This window comes from Epinephelus lanceolatus, chromosome 15 (assembly GCF_041903045.1).
Source record: "Epinephelus lanceolatus isolate andai-2023 chromosome 15, ASM4190304v1, whole genome shotgun sequence".
NCBI lineage: Eukaryota > Metazoa > Chordata > Actinopteri > Perciformes > Serranidae > Epinephelus > Epinephelus lanceolatus.
Genome location: NC_135748.1, coordinates 21,038,816 through 21,060,640, shown reverse-complemented (window position 1 = coordinate 21,060,640; position 21,825 = coordinate 21,038,816). Strand labels below are relative to the sequence as shown.

General features: G+C 42.0%; 3 protein-coding genes across 3 annotated transcripts; 2 read left to right on the top strand and 1 right to left on the bottom strand.

Annotated features, from left to right (window-relative positions):
- The first annotated feature begins 378 nt into the window (after nt 1-378).
- On the top strand, nt 379-2,120 carry arf6b (ADP-ribosylation factor 6b). Its single transcript, XM_033643487.2, has one exon. The coding sequence runs from the start codon at nt 523-525 to the stop codon at nt 1,048-1,050; it is 528 nt and encodes a 175-aa protein (XP_033499378.1). The 5' UTR covers nt 379-522; the 3' UTR covers nt 1,051-2,120.
- A 9,115-nt stretch (nt 2,121-11,235) lies between these two features.
- On the bottom strand, nt 11,236-12,816 carry vcpkmt (valosin containing protein lysine (K) methyltransferase). Its single transcript, XM_033642296.2, has 5 exons — nt 12,529-12,816; nt 12,305-12,418; nt 12,129-12,201; nt 11,920-12,039; nt 11,236-11,817 (listed from the first exon to the last, which is right to left on the bottom strand). Exons 1-5 carry the CDS (start codon nt 12,783-12,785, stop codon nt 11,713-11,715), a joined length of 669 nt encoding a protein of 222 aa, XP_033498187.1. The 5' UTR covers nt 12,786-12,816; the 3' UTR covers nt 11,236-11,712.
- Nucleotides 12,817-15,141: 2,325 nt separating this feature from the next.
- On the top strand, nt 15,142-21,800 carry msh4 (mutS homolog 4). Its single transcript, XM_078175429.1, has 20 exons — nt 15,142-15,394; nt 15,637-15,768; nt 15,885-16,048; nt 16,152-16,262; nt 16,455-16,570; nt 16,656-16,829; nt 16,925-17,097; nt 17,205-17,272; nt 17,449-17,523; nt 17,634-17,698; nt 17,790-17,959; nt 18,052-18,188; nt 18,355-18,458; nt 19,003-19,127; nt 19,808-20,008; nt 20,110-20,228; nt 20,330-20,458; nt 20,678-20,852; nt 20,935-21,023; nt 21,288-21,800. The coding sequence occupies exons 1-20, from the start codon at nt 15,193-15,195 to the stop codon at nt 21,483-21,485; spliced, it is 2,727 nt and encodes a 908-aa protein (XP_078031555.1). The 5' UTR covers nt 15,142-15,192; the 3' UTR covers nt 21,486-21,800.
- The last annotated feature ends 25 nt before the right edge of the window (nt 21,801-21,825 follow it).

Below are 21,825 nucleotides of genomic sequence, written 5' to 3'. Positions count from 1 at the left end.
TCCTCCGGTAGCGGTGAAGAGAACAAGGGCGCACCCGATGAGGAGGACCGCTAGACACAAACACCAGAAGGAATTCACAAGTACCACGGCTTTTTCGGGGCCTTATATACACGCCGTGTCTGCTGTCTGCAGTTTCTGATCGCCACGGTCCGTCTTTGTCACGCAGCTTTACGTTGAATCGGGTAACGGAATGAACGTCCTGCAACAGCTGCTGCCAAGTTCTTAGCCTGACCGTGCCATGTTGTGTACAGGCCCCGCAAACATTGTGATACTCTGAACATAAATGTCCCAGCACTTCACAGGGCGCACAGACTTTCACGTAAAACGCCTTTAAGAACTGTTTGTTAGGTTTTGAGATGAGTGTTCATTTTTGACGTGTTTTCTCCACATATGCTCTTCACTGAGTCATGTTTTCACAAGTCAGCCCATAAAACTGAAACTGTAGTCAAAGTGAGTAACCATCAGCACGCGATCAGACATTTTTCTCGTTAGGAACAAAGTATTTATGCACAAGAGTTCAAAATGGGGAAAATGCTGTCTAAAATATTTGGCAACAAGGAGATGAGAATATTAATGCTCGGACTTGATGCTGCTGGAAAGACAACAATCCTTTACAAACTGAAACTCGGACAGTCTGTCACCACAATCCCCACAGTCGGCTTCAATGTGGAGACTGTCACCTACAAAAATGTCAAGTTCAACGTCTGGGATGTTGGGGGCCAAGATAAGATTCGTCCTCTGTGGCGACACTACTACACGGGCACCCAGGGGTTAATTTTTGTGGTGGATTGCGCGGACAGGGATCGCATCGACGAGGCAAGGCAGGAGCTCCACCGCATCATTAATGACCGGGAGATGAGGGATGCCATCATCTTGATATTCGCCAATAAGCAAGACCTTCCGGATGCCATGAAGCCACATGAAATCCAGGAGAAGCTCGGATTGACCCGCATCAGAGATAGGAATTGGTATGTTCAGCCCTCCTGTGCGACCACAGGTGATGGACTGTATGAGGGCTTGACATGGCTAACCTCAAATTACAAATCTTAATGATTGAGTGCTGACTGTTTTAGGTCAAAACTATAATAACGTTGCAAGTAACAAATAACTTCTCAAAATGAGTATGGTTAAGACAAAGTTGATTATCTCCCATTTATTTTTAATACTACGTTTACCCCATGACTAATTTATCTTTAACTGGGTTTGCTGGCTTAAAGTTTGCTTGTACTCTGTAGCAGGCCTATATCACATTCATTATCTTGGGGCTTGCTTGATGAATATTGAATTAATTGGGCCTAATGTTAAAGCCACAGAGATCACCGCCTTTGCCTGTTATTTTCCCTGTTTTGTATGATTTTTCTAACAAAGCTGAAGAGTTTGTCCTCATTCTCGGACTCAAACTTTGTTTCAAGGTTCTTCAGCCTCTGTTGCATTGAAGTTGGATCTTTTTTTCCCTCTAAGGTGAGATCTTTAATGTCATGTAGCATACTTGAAGGACTTTGACATTTGTTCTAACAGTGCTGTGATGAAAAGTATTTCTTCTCAATGGTATTGACTGCTGCAAGGAGGGGGGGTGGGGTGAAAAAAAAGAGAAGTCTCACCATTGCTTACATTTCATTGTCGTCAGTCTTGACATCAGAGAAACAAAATTACTTCAGATATGTTTTGTTACCCCTCCCAATCCCCTTATGTGGGTTATATAGTTTACTGATTGACCTTTTGTGTCATGTCTTGATACCTAATTGTGCTGAATATTCAACAAATAGGCCTCCAGTAACTCTTAAACATGCTTGTCGGGATGCATTTTTTTGATTTTTGGGTAACACGTAGTCAGTCGACTCAATCTTTCCAAAGGAATGTCATTCAGCTCTGAGCTCTCTCAATCTGATACCACAGTTGATTAGTCTCAGTATTGGGACATTATATGATAGCCTATATCTGTAGCATGAGTACGAAAGTACAGTAACCCTACATCAGAGTCCATCTGTCGTGCAGTCAGAGGGAGCTGTTGACTGGGGGGAATGTTGAAGACACCCTGTTGTGCAGCTCTTATTTTGACTGGGGGGAACCATGTACAGAACAATGTCATTGTAATGTCTTATTAAAAAAGTGATTTTAAATCTGTTATGTCTGTTTGTTTTTTCAAGGATTAAAAGAAGTTAGCGTGATTAGCTGATGTGTGATTCTATTTATTGGTAAACAGCTTGATATGAAGAGTAATGGTTAAAAAAAAATACAATGAGAACGTTTCAAGAATGCTCAGACTTCAAAGTCTGCTGTGTTAAAAAGCTCTTGTGTTTTAGTGCTGTTAGGCAGATTCTTCATAAAGGGTTTATGTCCACACTCAGACGAAGTTGTTGGCCTCAGTTCCCTTGCCAGTAAATGGGAAAATGTACAAAACAGGAAGTCCAACTGGTCTTTCTGGAACAACAAATGAGCCACATGATAGTTAGCATGAGAGTTGGAGGGCCAGCGGAGATATACAGCTGAATTGTGAATTCTTTTTGAGTGTTACATGTTGGTTGCGAGCCATAGTTGAGTTGATGCTGAGCTGTCAGATTAACTTCCTGAGTGTGTTTTTGGTCGGGACTGGCATTAAAAAGCGAGTCTCACTTGTTTTTACTGGGTTAGAACAATGTGTGTTTGAGATGACTAATGCAGGGCTGGTGGAGAAATGAAAATGAATAGGATAAAAATGTGATTTGTGAGTCAGCTGTAAAGAGACACTGGCTGCTAATGAGACCATTTATTGCACTTTTCAAAAGAAAACCACGTGTTGGACTTTTCACATAATCATGAACATAAGTGTGTAACAGTGATAAAACTACAACCATAATTTGTGTGTATTTATATTATCTCTTAAACGTGGATGTGATCTTCGTCCAATCTTTAGGGAGTTTCCAACATGCTTTGTTGTTTCACTTTCTACTCTGCTAAAATACTGACCTTATCTTATTCTTGCTGCATATATTTTAGTAAAATATTCCTTTAAAAGTTGAATTTATCAGTTCAACTGTTTACTAGTAACGGCAGACACAACTGGGACACAGTGAAAGAATGTTTTAGTTTCCATTAAAGCTGATTAACAAGTGTGTTTGTACTCCTGACAAAGACAGGATTAATGGTGACAAATGGTCTGACTACTGTGTTTAGGGCCACAGAAGATTAGTTCTTATTACTCCGCAGATTTTTAAGGATTTTTCCACTCAGCACACTGACGGGCACTGTTTCCACTGTTTTACACATCAACATATGCTCAAAAAGCAGTGTTTGCATTTCCAATAATAGGACGCGCACTTTGTCCCTCAGGCGTACAAGTATTTGCAGTGTTCGCTGACAGTCGGACGCTATCCTCAGGTATACACGTGTCTGCGTCCATAAGGCTGTACAATCATTGTGTGGAAAATCTGGTGCTGAGCAAGTTGCTGTACAGAGGCTCCAGGATGTTTGCGTTAGCACCACAAAGGTTTCCGTCAGACAGGTCAGGTGACACAGACAGATATGACTCCACTGCCACAGAAGATGTCTCGCACAACCCACACACCTCATGCAGCCGTGATTTAAGTGCTCCTTAAGAAAAAAAAAGGTGTATAATTGAAATGATGAGCAACAAACACTGCGAGTGGAGAAAGCACCCAAGCTTCTGAGGGTATCTGTAAATACTTGCTTTCAGTAAGGGCCTGGTCAAGGGCCTCCATTAGATGCTGATGGCAGTTTAATTGGGCTGTAATGGCCACTTTGGTTCCCACCACTTCATTACAACCATATGATCCTCACAGCTTTATTGGTAACACTAGGGCCCCCGGGGCAAGGACAGAGACTGTAAGCAATGCTTTATGACCTCCCCTCTGTAAAGATGAGACCTTCTGGCCCTTCTGTCAACTCCCTCTGTGCGCGGCTGGAATTCCTTACACTTCCTGAGAGGAAAGGTCACAGAGGGAAGCTCGGTAATAGGTGCTTCGCGTAATGGTCTCATTTTTCTTGCTTATGAAGTCTCGGACTGGTCAGCATTTGCAAAGGTGGGGTTGACTGTGGTCACTACATTAGGAGCAACATGCTCATTTAGCCAGTGGTGCATCCAAGGGGAGGCCAGAAGGGTCCATGCCCTGCAATGAAAATACCTAGAGGGTGACATGACTGTGTTTAGAGGCCATGGCGCGCTCATCTAAAGTAGCCCAAAGGTAGGGGTATTTTTTGAAACGGGACAACCCAAGGCAGCAACCACTGTGGAAAAGGGGTTAAATGATACTCCAAGGTTAGGCTAAATTTTGGCAAAGGAACAATTGGCATGGCCATTTTCAAAGGGGCACATTGAACTCTCACCTTAAGATATCTGAAGTCTCACCTAAACATAAGAAGGCACATTAAAACAGGATTGTTGTGAAATGCAAAATTTTAATTGCACTGGTATTCGTCTAGACATCAGATAATTAGTAATACTCACTGCAAAATAAGAAACCAAAGTATATCAGTGGTAATTTTTAGTGGTTGTCAACCAGCCTATATACTAAAGCAGCGTAAGTGAATTCCTGAAATTCAGTTATGGCTTCTGGGTTTGGTTTGACACCCTAGATCTAGCCACCCTTATAAAATATGTCTGGGGTTGCTACTCCATTTAGCATCTCACAAGTGAAACCAACGTCTTATTTCAGTCCTCACTGGTGTTATAATTCACAAAGTAAAAGAGGCAAATGACTTAAATGCTTCCACTGGTTTGCTCAAGAATGTGTATGACAGATTTGTCTCAGGCGGCCAGAACGCCTGTTTGTTGGGGCTGCTCCTATGACGACGACCTGATGGGATCTCTGCCAGCGCGGCCTGGTGTTTTTGGTATCACATAGGTGGCTGAGTGCGCTGCAAGTTTCCAGTCAGTTCCTCTATTCTACATAGAAAGAGGAAGAGTGGGAGGAACATCGAAAGACCCCCTCTCTCTCTCTCTCTGTGAGCAAAGTTCTGCAATGTTGGAACACACCTTTTTTTCCCGTTTGTCGCAATGACAGCTCGCCTATCATTAGTCAACTTGACAAAGATTTAAACCAGCTCAGGAATAACTGTGGCCATGGGTGTTACAGCTGCACGCCTGACGTGCCTAGCTTGAATTATGCTGGTGGTTTTCAAGGGGTGTGGTTTGTTTCTCTCACTTGTCTTCACTTCCTCTTAACTCCAGCTGCAGGGTAACACTGGTGCAGGTAGCACAAATATGTAATACCTCTTTCTGACTGTGGGTTCTGAACATAGTCATCGCCGGCTTAATGTTGGCCTTCAGTTCAACGGCCACACCCAGCTGGATAATCATTGTAGGATTTGTGATGCCTGCGGACACAGATATTCTTGTGCACACTGGTGAACACCGTTATTAAAGCGGTTTATTTATCTGCAAAATGGTAGGAGGGAACACCTACTCTAAGCCACAGCTCATACAGCTTGCTTCAGTGGCTGCTTATCCTCAAGGACAGTAACACCAGCCTCTTTGGTTGTGAAATTCTGTCATCTAGTTGAGTCCTCTGCACCTTCAGCAGCCTCCTAGAATGAGCCGTTAAATAATGAACTCACGCAGAGCGAGCTCAGTGTAAAACAAGTCCGGAAGTGGCTGAAAGTTGTTACAGGTTTCCTGCTGAGGTTAACACTTTTGAATGCCTTCTTACATGCAAACCTCTGGTTGCCTTTACAAAAAAGATGCACTCTTTTCTGTTCATAGTATAGGTGTGACTTGAGTTTGTTTTGATTGCAGGTGTTTCGGTGCAGGTTTCCTCATAAACAAGCTTAAAAAAGTGATGGTTTTAAAAGGGGGTGTACTGTGGTTTAGACCAGCTAAATACGGTTGAAAATGTGAAAACTGTGAAGTCCAAGGTGCACTCTGGGCACTGGTCCAAAATACATTCCATTCATATCTGCAACTGAAGGTTACTTGCTGTGGTGAAATTATAAATTCAGAGAACCAGAAAATGACTATGAGGTGTTGGAGACATAACCAATTTGTTTTTTAATGGATAGAAAAAGTGCTCATACACGCATTAACTACATAATTGAAGCCGCTAACCATACGGTGGTACAGTCTCACTGGTGTATAATCACGTTGGTTTTTCCACTTTAGAAACCATCCAATCTAAGTGCCATTACATGTTTGAAGCCTCGGGGCTTCTATTTATATTCCATTATGTGAAAACCTGAAATTTGTCCACATGGTTCCTCTTGAGAATTGCGGGATGTTTGACACAGCTGTGTGAGAGTGTGAACCAGCTTGTCCCTAGACTACATGTTTTTCCAGCTGTAACAGACAGAGAGTTAAGAGGATTGTAGCTGAGTGTTGTCTTCAGATGTAAGCAATGCTACAGTTAAGAGAGGAGGGGGGGGCAGGCATTATAGATGGTGCTGCAGCTTGAGGTCCTGCATCTCTTGGCTGCGAGGAACAGGAGACTAAGTGCGTCTGTTTCTGGAGCAAAATCAAATCAAATGGATGTTTTTGAGATCTTATTCACACAGCGCACAGAGCACTGACCTTTGCCACGTGACATCTAACATTTGGCTTTACATCACCTCGTCCACACTCACAGAAACACAACAGAGTGATTTTATTCCCAAAGACCTGAGTCAGCCACATGTATTCACTCACAGCCTCCACACACTCCACACACTGACTGACAGGATGATGAAGATCCATGCTAAGCAACCTCAAAGGCCTCCCTCAGCAGCTTGCCACCATCCTGTCACACTCCATGACTGACTACATCTGTATATCTGACACCATCGCTCTAATTACAGAGCAGACAGTGTTTTCGAGTGACACTGCGTCTGGATTAGACAGTTTGGACTTGGGAGGAAATTTCAGATCTAAGGCAAGTCAGGTGCTGCTGCTGCTGCTGCTGCTGCTCACACTCACACAGTCCAGATTCAGACTACTGAGAGGTAATGACTCAGGGAAACGCTACACACACACATGCTGCACCCTCCCCTCTGCAATTCTCCCCTCGGTGCTGGGCCGCTACACATCCTAATGATGACAAATACATCATTGCACTAGAATGCCGTAGGGACAGCAGTCACAGGCAGTCAAGAAACCTGTGGTGTTTCAAGGAAAGGATCAATACGCCATTATATTTTTTACTGATACCACGTTAGAGCCACACTGAACCTGTGTCACAAACAAAGTTTATTATGACAGTTTAAAATCTGACACGGCCTGTTCAGCTGTTTGAATTCTGATATAGACAGTCACTAGTGTGTATGCTGCTGTATTGACAGGATTGGAAGAAGAAGGGGGCAAGTGTGCACAATATTCTCACAGTACTGGATTTGTGTCCCCTCTCAACTGCAGCACAGCTGTCTTAACAGCACCCCACCCTCCTCTTGTTCCCCTGCAGGGGGGGGTTGTGGGGGTAAGGAGGTGGGGGTTGAGTCAGCATTGTGTTTCTATAAGCTAGTTGTCCCGTTGGGCTTTGCCTCACTGGCACCGAACCAACTCTCGCTCTTAAATCCACAGAACAAGAGTGCCACAGATTATTAGCATTGTTGCATCTCATTACCAGAGATAGGGACGGAGAGCTGCAAAACACTAATCACATGCTCTATTTGGGAATGTAGCCGAGGCCTGCTGTAAAGTTCACCAGGCTCAGATTGTCATGTGAAAGAGTAGAAAGGTGATCTCATCTGTGTGTGTGTGGAAAGGGGGGAAGAGTAGGGGGCGGGTACCTTTGCGGGATCACACACTTATGCAGCCTTCTTCTTCTATTTTTAATCAGCCCAGTTTGGTGTCTATTCTTGAGCCACTCCCTAATAGTTAGCGAGAAAATGAGTCTTCCTTTCTGGAACAGTGTCTCTTGGCTCCAGGCAGCGTGATGATGGTGACACAAAGGATCTTCTGTGTCACTTGGCTGTGATGCAGCAGAGTGGTGCACACTACACAGGCTGCACGGAGTCAGACTCTTCCTCCACCCATCTGGATTGGAGGGGCGCTGCACTGCTCCCTCATGTTTTCTTGTTTTTAAAGAACCAGGGGGGATTCGCGTGCATTGCGGAGGCCATGCAGATGTTTTCCACTATGTTGTATGTGTTGAAAGTGCAGACTGGCCATGGGTTGAATTACACATGGATCTCAAAGACAATAGCAACACACAAAAAGACAAAACAGCCACAATGAATTTCATCATCATGCCATAATTAATACACGGCCTGTGTTACAGCAGCACACTATGAGGCCTGTTCAGCTATTTATGAACTGTGTTGTTGTTACTGCAGGTTTCCCCACACAGGTAAGAGTTATTTCTACTAATAGCACCATCTGTTGGCAGAAAATGCCCCCATTCTGTCTTGGTGCATGCAGCACGTATGCCACATGTTCAGTAATGAATTTTTACGGTCACCGGCACTGACTGTAATGTGTATATGATAACAGATTAGAGACACCCCTGCTTCACTGTGGGCTGTCCTCATTTGCTTTCAGCCTCCCTGTATTCCCCTGTAGTGCTAGCCTAATTAGCCAACCACAAGAAGACCATAACTGCATTATTTTAATTATTTTTGGTTAACATTTAAGGAGGAGACAACACCAGAGAGAGTGGGAAACAGATTCAAACTGATAGAGTTTTGGTATGGGTGGGCAGGAGGATGAAATGTTGACAAAGAAAAGTACAGCTCCCCTCTACCACTCTAATCTTCCCAATAACCCCTCTGGGTCCTGTCCCCGCCACACTGAGGGACATGGACTTAATACCAGCTGCGAGTCAAATTAATTAGCTGAACATATCCTGGTCAAAGCCAAAGGAGACCTCAATAGTAGGGTGACTCAGACTGTAGCAGCCCAGCTGCTGCAGGAAGAAGCGAGAGGGCAGAGAGGGGCCACAGGGAGTGATTATCTTAAATGATCCGCTGTAGTAATTTCTGTAATTGTAAAAAGAAAAAAAAAGGCCATTAATCTCACCCTGTCGCTCTTGTGATAAAACATATCAAGACTCAGGGATCAGATTGTTTAACTATGATTCAACCCGACCACGCCTATTTCTTTCACACACATTTCAAACCTTTCACAATCACGGTTGGGATATTGGTTAATGTGATGTTGTAATAAAGAAATCTATTTGTTGGGACAGGAAGGGTTGTACTTATAGGTGGATTATGAGATAACAGGCTCCTGAGGTCAGATATGTAAAAGGCTTCAACACCTCTCCCACATAGGAGCAAGACACAGATTTTGTGGTGGTTTTTCCTGTTTTTTTGTTGTTGTTTTGCATCTTTAAGTGGTTTTGTGTCTCTTTGTTATCCTTCTGTGTGTAATTGAGGTAATTTTGTGTCATTTTTTGGTAATTTTATGTCTTTTTGCAGTCCCTTTTTATCTCTTAGTGGTCATTTGGAAGCTCTTCCTGGTTGGTATGGGTTAATTTGAGTGACATTTTTAGTGCAACAATTATTATTAGTACACAATTATTTTCACTGACGATAAATCTGTGGATTGGATAAGTTGTTTGGTCTATAAAATATCAGAAAATGACAAAAAATGTTGACCTGTGTTTTCCAAAGCCCAAGATGACATCCTAAAATGTGCTGTTTTGTCCACAACCCATAGAGGAGTAAAGAAACCTCTTTCACAAATTCTGAAACCAATTAATCAATTATCAAATTAGTTGGCAATTAATTAATTAATTCAACAGTTGACAACTAACTGATTAAGTGTTGCAGCTCTAGGCATTTTGCAGGTGAAGGTGAAGGCTACGGGGACCCTGACACTTTGGGCCCTGGGTGCCTGATAGGTCCATTCATGTACATGTGTGTTTTCAGATAAGCAAACAGTTCATAATGTTGTATATATGTACATAATGTTGCATTAACTCTACACAAGAAGCTAAAGCCTCTGCTCAAAGTTGGATTATGAAATGTTATCAGTTTTTGTTTAAATAAAGAAATCAAATCAAATTCAGGAATATTTGTGGGTCTGAGGCACTATGCCATCACAGATGTTCCTGCCGTACTTCATCAGCTGATTTCATGCATGCAGGTTAACTTTACACATCCCTATAAAGAAATATTAGGAGCATAAAGAGCATCTCATGAATCAAACCTGGCTCCTGTTGCATTCTTCTATGAAGCGATTTGAGAATTTAATGGGCCCTTCAGTGTTAACCCCACCCCGTCAACTTCAGCATTAACATTTTTATTTGGTCTGAACGTCAGAGGCCACCCTGCTTATTACACTACAGCTCCACTGTGTAAACAGAGAGCAGCATGAAAGGACGTGAGGGGCCCCTGCATGCCTGTGGGAGTACGGGGCGTACTTCATGGTTTTTGCTCAAAAAAGAACCATAATCTTCCAGCTAATCTGGGGCTTGGGGTGGAATTCCCCTCGCATGGAGGGCACACGCTTTCAAGAGAGCTGGTATATGCTATGATGGCCTCAGTTTTAAAGAAACTGGGTAAACTAGATAAAGATTAACATATGGATTGAGGAAGTGTAGTCATGATTTATTCCCCACCTCTCTTGCTGCAAGTTCTAATAATGTAGCAACAACATCATCTTCACATCTTAAGCTAATATTTAGTTTTAAGAACCATCTTGGCTCTTAAGATTTATAATCTAGTTGCAGTTTTAGCGCACAGACTAAACATTTACATATAGTTAAAATGCTTTTTGGGGAATTGAAGCAACTATTGCCCCCTAGTGCTCCAAATAGGCAACATCTGAATTTACATACATCATTGAAAATGAGAAAAAATCCTTAAAGGTGAAAACAACTTAGACAACACTTTACGGCTGTCAGTAAGTGCTCATTTCAGGAGGAAGGTCAACAATTTCAATCTAACATGGGAATGTGCATGTAATCCTGATGTAATAACCCACAATAATCATAAAAATAAATGTTTAATCATGCACAGCAGAAAAAAAGGGCAGGGTTTTATAGCAATAACGTGGTAGGTCACATTTTTGTACTCTCCTGCAGTTTCCTGAACTGTAAACTCTGGACTTTTACTGTGTTTTGCATTAAAAAAAAACAAAACAAAACTCAAACATTTGCAAGACTAATCTTCAACCTCAAACATCCAAATGATCGCCAATGAACCAGAGAGACAGTTCAGTCCCTTCCTGGTCTACAATTCATTTTATTAAAGATACAGTCTGTCAAGTCTGTGCTTGCACATGTCTGCCATCTACCTCTGCAGGCCTATAATTGCACAGACCAATGACACTGCTGATATTATCAAAACATGATGTATAGTGTAAAGAAGAAATCATTTCACAATGGCTTCTCTTTTCACTTTTTTACTCCATCACTCATGTTGTCTCACAATGTTTAGTGATACATCAGACACATATTTTTCTTTTAAAAATATAAAAGAGTGCAGATGTTAGATGTGTAGATTTTAAAGGTCCAGTCTGTAGGATTTAGGGGCATCTAGTGGTAGAAATTGCATATAATATTCATAACTATGTTTTCATTAGTGTGTACTTAATTAAATAAATAAATCGTTATGTAGCGGGTCTTCTCCCATGGAGTCCACCATGTTGTTCTAGCCCAGAGCACACAAACCAAACACTGGCTCTGGATAGGGCCATTTGCATTTTTTCGTCGGCCACCATATCTCTCCTCCACACTTGGCACACAGAGAAGTTTCAGTTCTACAGCCTCACTGCTAGATGACATTAAAGCCTACACACTTGACCTTTGAATCTGATTTCCTTGTGGTAATAGGGCGGAACAATGATTACAGTACGCACAAACAAACTCAGACTTTTCTCCGGATGTGCAGGATGTGGATGTCTGGACTGCTAAACTCTGGATCTTGCTTGTCTAAAGGGATCTCCTCACAGTCAAAGCTTTGATGCAGCAACTAGAAGATAACACAAAACACCACGTTAATACTCACTGAGGGATGACGTCAAATGTCTCAGCATCTTAATTTCTGTTCTGTTCACAACGGTTGAGTACTCACCTCAAAAAAACGCCTTTCCACTTTTGGATTGACGCCTTCTGTGCGTTGCTCATAGCAGCATATAATGCAGGTCTCTGGTCCAGAGAGCAGCTTCAAGCTCTCCACCAGTGGAGCAATGGACTGCATGGGAAAAAAAAGATAAGTCACAAAGACAAAATACAGTGCTTGTTCTGTTTTGCAACAACAACAAAACCACTGTAGTACATTACCTGCTCATAGTAGATGCAATCTGCCATAAGGACATAATGTGGGGGAGGCTGGAAGTCAGACACATCTTCACCCCTTTAAGGAGAGTAGAAATCAAACTGTTAGGATTTGCTTGCAATGTAGGACGTGCTGCTTGGATATATGATTGAAATACAAAAGATGAAATGTAAGTACAAACCATTTCAGTACCTTGGCAGTAATTGATCCACTGGTGATGAGTGCCTGGTTCTCCTGGATGTTCACCCTCAGGAGGGTCTGCAACTCTTCCAGGTCTGTCACAGTGACTTGAGCTCTGTGATATATAAGCAGGGTGAAGTAAGCAGCTAAAGGTCACTAAACAGCTACATATGTACTAATATTTTAAAACGAAACGTAAACACACACAATAAGCGGTTATCTCACCCCAGTGTTGCTGCCATCAGACCAACTACTCCAGTCCCAGCTCCGAGCTCCACAACACTGCTGCCAGCCCACACGTTCACTCCTGAGGACGGATCGTAAAATTGTTTCGTCTCTAAATATTTTGCCAGAACGATAGCAGCATCCCAAACAACACAGCCAACGTCTCCTAAGTAGCACTGCTTCAGTTTTAGCGTTGACCCGTCGTTTTTCTCAATTTCTCTCACAAAATAAGCACCTTCATCTGTGTCGGCCGCCATATTGGCCGCGACAGGAAGAAGAACAGGACTTCCGGTGTGATTTTTTTTCCAGAATAAAAGCGTAAGTATAGAACAGAATTTTACATACCTTAAAAAAAAGTATTATTATTATCATTATTATTATTATTATTATTATTATTATTATTATTATTATAGAAAAAATGCAAATATAAATTCCGTGAAATATACTTTCAGCTGCTCTGGGATGTCAAGTCAACAGTCATACAGGCCTCCATACTTACATACACACAACTATTTTCATGATGACCTTGACCCCAGATGTTGCCACAAGCTACAATTGTGATACTGAGAATGAAAACTGATGCTCATTATAGTCCATTTGTCAAAACGCTCCCACACACGTTTTTGTGTTTTTGTGTGCTTTATCTCCTAGCTGCTTCCTCTTTCATTCAAAGCTTTGTGGTTCCCCTTCACTCTTGTTAGTTCCCTCTTCTTGCCACGTCATGTTTTGCTTAACCCGTGGGACAGCTGTTACCTTTATTACACAGTGTACTTTCTAAAATGATGATCTACTGGCAGCTATTGAACAAATCTAATTAGGGGTTTTGTGTAAAACATAAAAATGGCAATTTGTAACTTGGTACAATTTTGTCGGTGATTTGAGGGTTGCTTCATGAATGTAGTTGTTACATCATATTGTCAATTCATGAACAACTGATAAAATGTCACATAAACACAGGTAGTTAACACAATTTGTGTAAAATGAGTGATGAGTATTTCCTGTGACTATTACATCAGAAATGAGTTTTCATGATAGTTTTAGGAACTTTTTATATCATTTTCCGTATGTATTATATATATTTTAACAATCATGAATACTAGGCTTCGACAAGTTCAGTGTTTTCTCCTTCCTAATGCTGTACAACCTCTGCTTTTTAACTGCATACTTTTCTAATGCAGGACAAGGCTGTTTAGCAGAGAGTGAAGGCTCTACATAGCTTGCATTCAGCTCTTTACTGTGCCCTTATCCTGTTAGATTTCTTTTTAAGTGCCTGTGTTGAATAATATTCTAAACTTTAATAATAACAAACTAATTTGGCTTAGTTTTCTTCACAGGTAGGCTATTAATGAAATGCTGAGATATAGGCCTACTGTATATTTATGAAAAAATAAAAAATTCTCACATATCCCCTAAATCCAAGAAGGCCTCACAACCTCACCTGAAGGTTTGGCAACCCCCCCAGGTTAGGAACCAGTTCTCTAGGTCAGTGGTTCTAAACTTTTTACTAGTCAGGGACCCCTTAATTGATACACAATGGGTCATGGACCCCACTTGGTAAGATTTCACTTCCTTTTCGTATTGTAATTGTCAGCTACAGTTGATGAGGTAATGCTGACAGAAGTGAAACGGCCAGAATAGTCACTCTTATTACTCTTACCCACACTGTGCTCACTTCTATGGAATTAAATAGTGAAATAAAAAAACTATTCCTCATTTTTCGGTCTCTTATAGGCATTGGTGAAAGCTAAAATCACATTAGTTTAAACTACATTTTTAAGATTCCCATGAGAATCTGTGCCCATGTTTCAAAAGCTCCCAAGACCTGAACAAAGTCATACAGGGAACCAATATTAAAGCAGCCATTAAAGTTTTTCTCCACACTTTTCTCTTAAAATATATTTTATCCTTTTTCCTTCTACTGTTTTATTTTTGATCTTCAAGATTAGAAAAATAAAATTGTGCTGTGGCTTTGAGCAATAAGGTTCACACTGCATTCCCGTGTGTGGCCTTGCCTACTTGAGGGAAAAGGGGTATCTTAAATACAACATGGACAAAGGAGTTGTCAATAAATATATGTCAGTTAATATAGACTATAGGAATGAAGTTTTTTTTAATCTTTATTGACATAAACAGACAAATGATGCCGATGTGCTCAGATCAATAGCATGACAATAGTGAGAAAATTAGAAACGGGATTAATAAAATGTAGTAATATTGCATTATGATAGGAGGGGCAAAAACATAGGTTACATTATTATTACTCCAAAGGTTCATTATACAGTTTGAGGTTCTTTTTTGTTTGTTTGTTTGTTTGTTTAATAGTCCCAATATACTCTTTGAACACGCACAGAAAGCCAAAGCAAGTGGGGGCAATCTTAGTTCCTCTGCATATTGATAAATGAATGGTCAATTAATCCTTATATATCACTTTGCTTGAAAGTGTGACGTTACGGACATGCGCAGATGATAGATGCTAGAGGTGACATTATCGCGCGCACATTAGGCAAGTCCAGTCCATTCGGTGGCGGTTTACATTACATTAGCTACCAGTGTGACTTCCGGTGACTCCACACAGGCGTTTTTACAACATATTCACTAACATTTAAAGATGTATTTATGATTTTGGTAATATTCGTCTGTTACCCTGCCTGTGAGAGGTTTTAAATGTTTCGTAGCAGCACAGAGGAGGTGGGTGACACCTCAGAGTGTGGACAAACTTGGGGAGTGTCCCCTATGGACAGGAGCGGACTAATTGAAACGACCTCATACGGTCCAGCATCAGCTTCCTCCGGTTCATCCCACCAAAGTTTAGATGAAGGCAGTACGAGCTCCAGCCATGGTCCATCACTCCCCCGTGTGGCCTCAGGTGATGGTATGGATAGTAGCGTAGTTTAAGCTAACATTAGCATCTTTTAGCTCACAACAAAATGATGTTGGAGGCAGTAAAATGTTATAATGTCATGTTAAATATTCAAATGTATGAATTTGTTTTGATAGTTGGTCATACAAGGACAATGGGGCCACAGCTGTAAGACTAAAGCCTTGTCTATTGTTAAGGCACTGCATTAAGTGCAGAAGACCCTCTCCTCATGTTTTGTCCTGACACAGGTCAGTTCCCTCATAGCCTCAGGTTAGCCAGGACCAGTTCATCACTACTTGCATCCACCTCGGACAGCTCCCTCCATAGACGTGGAGGAACACCGAAACTCATAAGGATCCCAGGGTCTGCTGGGGTCATTGGCACACACCCAGCACGCACACCATTGAGTGATCCCACCGGTACTTCATCCCTAAATGTTTTATATGTCAGTGTGGCTAAAGCGGTGTTTCTAATTCTGATGACTGTCTTTCTACAGGAACAAGTTGCTCCTCTGCAGCCACAACCTCTGGTGCCTCTGTGATTGTAGCAGTGGTTGAGGGGCGTGGTTTGGCCAGGGGAGAGATTGGCATGGCAAGTCTCAACTTGAAATGTCCAGAGCTTATACTCTCTCAGTTTGCAGACACTGGGACGTATGCCAAGGTAACCCATGTCAGAAGCTATAATGCTAGATTGTCTGTAAATCATGGCTTCACTCAGCATATACAAGGAACCCCTGTCTCAGTCATATTTTACTCTTCTGAAGGTCATAACCAAGATTCACATCTTGGTGCCACTGGAAATACTGATGCCAGACACAGCCAGTGAGAAGGGGAAAGGGACAAAGCTGTTCAACCTCATCACAGAGAACTTCCCGGTACCAGTGCAGAATAAGCGTTATAAGGAAAACACACAATTAGTTCAAACAAATACCCACTTTCAAGTCGAAAGTAGCTCACTCTTGGTTGGCACTGCTGTGAACCGTGTGTGGTGTGTCCTACCTGTTGACATGTTGTTCTTAACTGTTACTATGGGGTAATATTTCTATGTTATTATGCTTCTTTGTCAGGGAGTAGCTTTTACTGCTATCCAAAGGAAGTATTTTAATGAAAGGAAAGGACTGGAGTACATTCAGCAGCTGTGTGCGCCAGAATTTGGCACTGTCCTCATGGAAGTGCAAGCTAAGTATGCCACTGAGTACAATAAAATATAGAAATAGATGTACTGTCACACTATTTTTTTTAATCACCAAATGCCATGCCTTCTTCAGGTATTACTGCCTGGCAGCAGCAGCAGCTTTGCTGAAATACTTAGAGTTCATCCAGAACTCCGTCTACGCTGCCAAGTCTCTTAAAGTGAGCTTTAAAGGGAGCGAACAGACAGCGATGATTGACTCAGCATCTGCCGCTAACTTGGAGTTGGTGGTCAATAATAGAGACCACAGGTAAGAAGACTGAACGTTATATATTTTTGTGTAGTGCTTGTATAATTGTGTACAGTGAGTGTTCAGTCTGTCTGTCTCTGCATATCTGTGTGTAGGAGTGAGCATACTCTTTTAGGAGTGCTTAACCACACCAAAACACCTGGTGGTGCTAGAAGGTTGCGCTCGAATATTCTGGAGCCTCTGGTTGATGTGGACACCATCAACATACGCTTAGACAGCATACAAGAGCTGCTGCAGGACGAGGAGCTGTTCTTTGGCCTGAAAAATGGTCAGGAATAAGCACAAACAGTTTTAATCACACATTAAATATTGTGCATACTGAACATGAGAGCATGTTACAGTATTATAAAATCTGTTTGTTTTTGCACCCCTTAGCCATAGGTCATTTCCTCGACATTGACCAGCTGCTCTCTGTTCTCGTTCAAATCCCAAAGCAGGAAACAGTACGTACAGTACTTACAGTTCTCATGACTGTTTATGATGATCTCGTTGCAATGGAATGTCTTGTCATGAAGTGAATGCGTGTGTGTGTGTTTTAAAATGCTTAACTTACTAGTACATGTGAGATATTGGTCTGTTTTTTCATGTGCTTTTCACTACTGTTACTGTATTTCTACAGGTTCAGGTTGCTGAAGCAAAAATTACTCACGTCATTCAACTGAAACACACATTGGACCTGGTGCCACGGATAAGGGTCTGTGAAATTTGTTTGAAATCATCCTACAACTACAGATAGAATGATTGTGCTGTTATTTGATCAGAATGCAAATGATAAATCATCTAAGCTTTACACTTTATGAACAGATGGTGTTGAAGAACTGCAACACAGCTCTGCTAAAGGCATACAGCGCCTCACTGGAAGACAACAGGTACCAAGACTTGTGCATTTGTCAGATATAAATGTACTATCATGTGCTGTCTATAGACTTCTTCCATTGCATATATTCTTGTCTGCCTCAGGTTTGACATGATCCTAGAGCAGATCAAGACAGTGATTAATGATGACACTACCTACCTGAAGGGGAGCCTGAACATGCGCACCCAGAAGTGTTATGCAGTCCGCCCCAACATCAACGAGTTCCTCGACATTGCACGCAGAGCCTACACTGAGATAGTGGATGACATTGCAGGTGTGTATTTTAGCTCTTGATGTTTTTGGTTTACAGTATTTGTGTATGATGTTTATACAGCAAAGCTTATTAAATGGCATTATGCTGCACAGGGTTAGTGACCCAGATCGGGGAGAAATATGGTTTGCCAATGCGCACCAGCTTCAGCACAGCTCGAGGTTTCTTCATCCAGATGAAGCTTGAAGGAGTGCTCTTGCCTGAAGGGAAACTCCCCTCTGAGTTCATCAAGGTAGATAGTATAGTCCACTAAACACAGTGAAAACACAGAGCTAAAAAACCCACAACTGAAAAATGATAACTCAATATAATCTGTCAGTGAAGGTAGATAAATTGACCCCATCTGGACGATAACATTTGAATCACTGAATGAACAAAAGCTGTGTTTGCCACCACAGGTAACCAGGCACAAGAACAACTACAGCTTCACTATTGCAGACCTGGTGAAGATGAATGACCGCTGTGACGAGGCCCTGAGGGAGATCTTTCACATGTCCTATGTGTGAGGATATCATGACTCTTTGAGTTACAAACATGCACAGTAATGTATTGCATGCACTTAATTGCACTGTACTGAATATTGAAAGAAAAAATGATTTATACATGGGCTGTCCTCGACTAAAGAATAATAGGATTAGTCAATTTTATTGTCAGATTGTTTTTCTGGCACTCTTTATTCCACAGATGAATATGATTATGTAGAAATGTGCCTAAGTTTTAAGCGTATCTTTAAATATTGTTTTGATGCCAGAGATGTGACTATTATTGTACTGTAATGACTGATTTTTAATCCCCAGATAAAAGGCCTCAAAATAATCCCTCCCTTAGCTGACAAAGACCTTAACAACCAATTAATCAATTCATTCATTAAAAAGGGGCACTGCAAGTTTGTACATTTCTTTATCTGAGCAAGTTTTCATCTTATTAATAGCTGATTCTGATCATTTGTATGTGTTCTAGTTATTGTCCACTAGAGGGTGCTGTTTGTTAGCTATAATTTTCCTCCAGTGCTCTACCCCTGCTGCATCCTACCTGTCTCCATACAGGGTGATATGTCAACTGCTCAGCACTATACACGAGCACATCCACTGCCTTTACAAGCTCTCTGATGCCATATCCATGCTGGACATGCTGCTGTCACTGGCCAATGCATGCACCATCTCAGACTATGGTACGTATGATTCACTGTTGATTTCCAATCTCAAGTCAGTCAAACTGTCACATAAACCTTGAGGAAGTCTGATCTGTTGTCTGAGGGAGTGCTGTGTGCACACAAGGCAGCACCCAGCCAACGTCACACATGACAGCCAGAAAGCGCTCCACTGAGCTGGCAGCTCTGCTGGCCTCAGTTCTTTTGTGTGTGTGTGTGTGTGTGTGGGTTGTGGGCAGCACCAGCCCGATCAGCCACGTGGGTGGTGAGCACTGGCCCTCAGCTGTCTGAAAGTGTATCTCCATAGACATGTGCTGACTGCCTGCCCCCCTCAATCCCAGCCAGCTTGTACTCAGATTACCCTGGTTACATAAGTGTGCACTGGTGCGCTGTATTTACCGAGACAAATCTCCCCAGCAGAGGAGCTAGCTGGCTGTAACCGCTGCACACACCTCTCTCAGAAATCAGCTTTTATTATATCATGACACACCTTTCAGTTAAACAACAAGCAATGCATGAAAAACATAAATTCCAAGATGAAATCATACACCTAAACACTGAGTCACTGGTTGTATAGGTTTGTGCACAGACTCATACAGTATAGCTGTATTTTAATGCATGAAAAAAGTTATTGTGTGAACAAAACACAAACAAATTGAGGTACTTTTGATTGTTGCTTGTTTTTCTGCTGTGTCTGCCAGTGCGCCCAGAGTTCACAGACACGCTGGCCATCAAGCAGGGTCGTCACCCCATGCTGGAGCGGATGGTTGGACAGCAGCCTGTATCAAACAATAGCTACATCTCCGAGGGCAGCAACTTTGTCATCATCACTGGACCCAACATGAGCGGCAAATCCACCTACCTCAAACAGGTGGCGCTGTGTCAGATCATGGCGCAGATAGGTCAGCAGCAAACCTTTCAGCCTCACATGAATGTGGAATGTGAAGCTGCACAGTGCCAGCCATTGATTTGACTTGATTTTGCCCTTGTGTTATTATCCCAGGCTCTTTTGTCCCTGCTGAGTACGCCTCTTTCCGTGTTGCCGATCAGATTTTCACCAGAATAGGTGTGGATGATGATTTTGAAACTAACTCTTCCACCTTCATGTTGGAAATGAAGGAGGTATGTTTTTTATCATTAGAGTTGCTCACATTCTTTGACTACATACACGAGGCAAAGAAATGATTATAAGTTATGATTGACTGCATATTTACTCCCCAAAGATCTCTTACATAATCCACAACGTAAGTGACAGGTCCCTGATCATCATAGATGAGCTGGGGCGTGGCACCAGCGCTGAGGAGGGCATCGGCATCTGCCACTCAGTTTGCGAGGTCCTCCTTAGCCTCAAGGTACAGTATGCACTTATACAGTCCTGCACATACACTCCTCTCTCTTAAATGAAAACCAGATAAATCGGATTCCTGTGCTTTATCAGGCATTTAACGTCTTATTGTTTGTTGTGGTACAGCTCTCACATTAACAATAAAGTAGTTAAGTCAATACAGGAATAGCTTGTTGTCTAGTGTTTTTTATTTTTAAGGTGTGTGTTGTTTTTCGGCTGTTTGCAGGCGTTCACCCTGTTTGCCACACACTTTCTTCAGCTGTGCCAGCTAGAGTCACTTTATCCCAATGTGGAGAACCAGCACATGGAGGTCCAGCGGACACGCAGTAGTGACACTGGTGCAGAGAGTGTGGTGTACACATACTTGCTGAATCGAGGATGCTCTGAAGAAAGAAATTATGGTACAGAATCAGTAAAATCTAAGTACAATCCTGTCGAAATTGGTCATGAAAACAGTTAAAGAGCTTGTTCTTGCCCCTCTAGGTCTGAGAGCAGCAGAAATGACAGCACTTCCTTCAAGCATAATCCAAGAGGCAAAGATAATTGCCTCCAGAGTTAGCCAGCAGCTTTTGGTATGGTTAATGAAGATCAGCTTTAGCCCTTTTTGTCCCACCATGTTCAGTGGCTCATCTTGTTCTGTGTGTCTTTTATTCACAGTACATCTTAGCTTGTGCTTTTACAGCATGTCCCATATTTGTGAAACAGTAAAAGACCAGAGAGAGTGAAATCCTCTGCTGTGGCCTCTCTTGACAGATAACACAAATATACTTGTTTTATATCAGAGAGGTGCTGAGGAAAGAGACAGAATCCTTGGTGTGTTTTTTGTATTGCTCCAGGCCAAACATCACAGTGATCCGGAAACACAGAGGCAGAGAGCTGTGTACCACCTGGCCACCCGCCTCCTGCAGACTGCCAGGAACTCCAGACTGGACCCTGACAGCCTGCGTATGTATCTGAAGGGCCTGAAGAAGCAGTATGAGGCCGAGCTGCAGGGAGCAGGGCAGCCAGCATCCATTGACGCAGAGGAGGAATGACTGATTGAGCCTGAGGCGGTGATAACACTGACAGAATGAAAGATCAGTGTCTGGGAATCATCAGTGGGCATGTTGTGTTTGGAGTGACGTGTTTGATATTAAATTGTTTTATTTTGATACGTTTTTTAGGCTATTCTATTAAAAATATCATTATAATGCTCTTTTTGAAAATGTCATGTAAAATATTGCTGAAGAAATCTGTCCTGTGAAAGTGTGGCTAGGTCACAAGATACCACAGATATATTAATTTGCAATAAAAGAAATGTGGGTATTTTATAAGATACCACAGATATATGAAACTGAAATAAAAGCGATCGCCACAGTTATACTGGAAGTCCCC